Source organism: Empidonax traillii, unplaced genomic scaffold (assembly GCF_003031625.1).
Source record: "Empidonax traillii isolate 1590-97213 ecotype Southwest subspecies unplaced genomic scaffold, ASM303162v1 scaffold113:size1526484, whole genome shotgun sequence".
Taxonomy (NCBI): Eukaryota; Metazoa; Chordata; class Aves; order Passeriformes; family Tyrannidae; genus Empidonax; species Empidonax traillii.
This window is the reverse complement of record NW_020955306.1, coordinates 1,348,285-1,351,731: the sequence shown is the minus strand read 5'-3', so window position 1 is coordinate 1,351,731 and position 3,447 is coordinate 1,348,285. Positions and strand designations below refer to the sequence as shown.

Genomic DNA, 3,447 nt, shown 5'->3' with positions numbered 1-3,447 from the left:
GACAGGATGTTTGGAAAAGAAGAAAGAGAGTCAAAAAAACCTGCTGTACTTCCTTTCAGAGTTAATGCAGGTAAAGTCATGTCTGCTTTCAAAAGAATCTCCCTACAAGGGGATTTCTGACTCCTAGTTTCAAAGCTGATGCTGTCTTGACAAACGTGAGGTTAATAACCCCAAATCATGCATATTACATGATTGGTTTCTGGAAAAAAAAAAAAAAAAAAAAAAAAAAAAAAAAAAAAAAAAAAAAAAAAAAAAAAAAAAAAAAAAAAAAAAAAAAAAAAAAAAAAAAAAAAAAAAAAAAAAAAAAAAAAAAAAAAAAAAAAAAAAAAAAAAAAAGACTAGCTAGCTTACTGTTTAAAAATAGTAATTTATTATTGTCTTTAACAATATTAGGAGCAGCAGGAAAAAAAAAGTAAGGACAAAAAAAAAAAGTACTCTAAAAGTGAAAAGACTCATAAGAAATTTGGTGAAAAAAAATTTTTTTACATATATGTGTGAAATAAATTTCTCACCAGCCAGGCAGGATTGACTGAATAGCAGCAGGTTCTTCTGGCCAGTAAGGAGCAGATCGGAACCCATAAGCAGTCCTTACACATACAAACTTTCTGTAAGAGCTTTTGCAGGTAAAACTTATATCTATTCTCCTTTTTACATAGGAGGAGTGCTTCTCAAACCATCAGGAAGCATAGGGTATTATGACACAAGAGGCTCTGCTAGCACACTGAAGGTTTGAAGCACTTGAAGACTCCAACACATAGGCTGGCAATTCCCAGTGCTCAGGTAATACATGATTTACTTCTCTAGAATAAGTGATATATGTGACTTGCACTTTTCACTGGTGTTGCACATTTTCTTTAAAAAGTCAGTTTTAGTAATGCTTCCTAATTGAGATGATCTTCAGAATACTGACCTGGAGTTGAAATTCAGATGAGATCAGTAGCAGCAGCGAGTGCCTTTTAAAACCAAATCTTCTCCTTTACCGAAATATCTATCACTAACCCTAAGTGGCAGTGCAGAGCTTCACAGAGACAGAGCAGAACAGGAGATGAGGGGAATGTCCTCACAGCCTGTAGCCCGGTATCTTGCACATACTGGGAGTTATAGGATCACCTGTGTCTGTGTTTTAGATCCAGGGGTAATAAATGTGTGTTATTAAAAACTTTATAGGCAATTTAGATGGTGTCTTCTAACTGAGTTTAACAACAAGATAATAGGTCCTCAGTTTAATTTCCTGTGTAATGCTGCATCACAGGCTCCCACTGACTTCAGAGATCAGTTGGTGTCTGAACAAAAAACCTGACAGAACAAACAGAATAAAACAAAATCCCTCTTTAGAGAGAATACAGCTGTCAACATCTAGGTGCGTTTAGAAAGTTACACTCTTAACTAGGGCAAGCATCAGCATAGTAAATTATAGTAGTACTCATCACATAAATCCATAAACTCACATAAACTCAGTGTGTTGTAGTCAAGCTCAAAGTGATTGCACTTCAAAGGTGGATTTCACCAAATTGGGACAAGGAAAATTGTCTTTCTTTTCAGTTTTCATTCTAGGACTCTCTCAAATTAAGGATTTGCAGAGGAATGTTCTCCCCCTGGAAGCTGAAGAGTGACTCACTCCTTCTCAGCCAGAGCTTTTTTTGCTTATTAAAATATTTTTCCAGAAAGGTATCTTCCAGAGTTGAATAACAGTACCTGAATAAGAACTTTGAGTTGCTTCCAATTAAAGGTACTTTATCTGACCTTCAGAGCCTTCCTGAACCTAGAATTTGGTGAATGGGTGTTGGACTAGATGATCTCCAGAGATCTTTTCCAACCCCAGCAATTCTGTTACTGTGAATCCTGTAGATCTGCTCATAAGCTTTTGTGCCTTTATAATTAGGTGCTCTGCAGTTTGAAAGTTTTTCATAAATGGCAAATAATCAAGAACTTTCAGGGGCTAACATAACCTGCTTCTGCAGGTAGAAGCAGTGTCACTGGAATTCACATTTTTCTGAAACTTTTGGTGTGATTTTTAATCTCTTTGTATAAATTAAGACATCAGCTACTCATTAATCCACAGCTCAGCACACTGTTCCTTAGAACCTTTGGTGCAGTTGCTTCATGCCTGCAAGATGTACAGTTTTCAGCATTAAAATTAAGTTTAAAAAAGGAATATTAAATTTACCTGCATGCTGGTTTCTGACCTAATAAAACTGCTACTCTTGAGTGAAAAATCTTGAGGTGTTCAAAATTACTCTGAGATAATTAAAGGTTTGCAAAGCATCCCTGCAAAAATGTGTATTAATACATGAGAAGGAGTGGAGCCATTCAGCAGGAGGTTGCCAGGAGTTGACACAGCCAGCAGGGAGGGCTCTGAGTTTTCAGGGCACTGTGCAGCCTGTGGCTGCCGCTGCTGCTCAGGACTCCCCCTCCGTTCCTGTTTGTGCCCTGTGCTGGCGGGGAGGCAAAGCCAGCTATCAAACACTGGAAGAATTACTTGAAAGTGAGCGGAGATGCTTAGCCTAAAACTAATGAGAGTTTCCAAAAATCTTTTCTTACTGTTTTTTCACATTTCACATTTACAGGAGAAAAATTCTCTCTGCTCACTTTGGGTGTTTGTTAACAGCAATCTGCTATGGTATTGTTTCCATTTACTGCATTTATCATACAACAACAGGACAATCCCCTCCCCACTCCGATTGGAATAAATATTTTTATACAGTTTTAGATGGCAACATAACTGAGGCTTTAAATATAATTTTTATGACTTTCTTAGTGGCAGGAAGTTTGCATCCTGTAAAAATAAAATGAGAGAAAAATTGTAGCACAGCAATGCATTATAAGGATTTACATTCTTCACTGGGTATTATTTAATCTCTATGTGGTTAAACATGCAGTTTAATGTTGTGGGATTCATCCAATATGCTTTTAAAAATATTTTATGACAGAACAGTGGTCATGGAAAGAAAAATTTTATTGATGTAACAACAACTGATTTTAAGAAGCAAAAGACCATAAAAATCAATAGAAAAATCTAATGTTAGGTGGTATTGGACTAGATCCCAGCAGGGGAAACATTATTGTATGGACAAATTCACTAGGGAATATAGCAGGAATTGAGGTCAAAATGTAATCACCCAGAACACAGCTCTTCAGCGTGGATTATTTTATTCTCCCTCTGAATTGAAATATCTCTTAATGGTAATAAATCTCCTTATCCTGTACTGGGAGTGTATTTGCCATAATGTATCAGAAGAAAGATCCTTAACAGCCTACGCACTCGTTCATATGATTCTCTAAAATGTTCTGTGCTTCCTCTCAAACATGCTGGCATAACTTAATTTTCAGTTAGAGATAAAATGGCCAATTGGAAAGAATGGTAGGTGGTAAGTGCTAAACCAAGGGTTTGAAATCTAACTAAAACCGAACATTAAAAAAAAAAAAAAAAAAAAAAAAAAAAAAAAA

At 36.0% G+C, this 3,447-nt stretch overlaps 1 protein-coding gene across 1 annotated transcript in view; it reads left to right on the top strand.

The window, feature by feature from the left end:
* CD226 (CD226 molecule) overlaps window positions 1-3,447 on the top strand; it is a 48,322-nt gene that overhangs the window by 1,382 nt on the left and 43,493 nt on the right. The window contains 1 exon segment of the mRNA XM_027882862.1: window positions 657-727. Within this exon segment, the coding sequence (XP_027738663.1) occupies window positions 657-727 (71 nt within the window).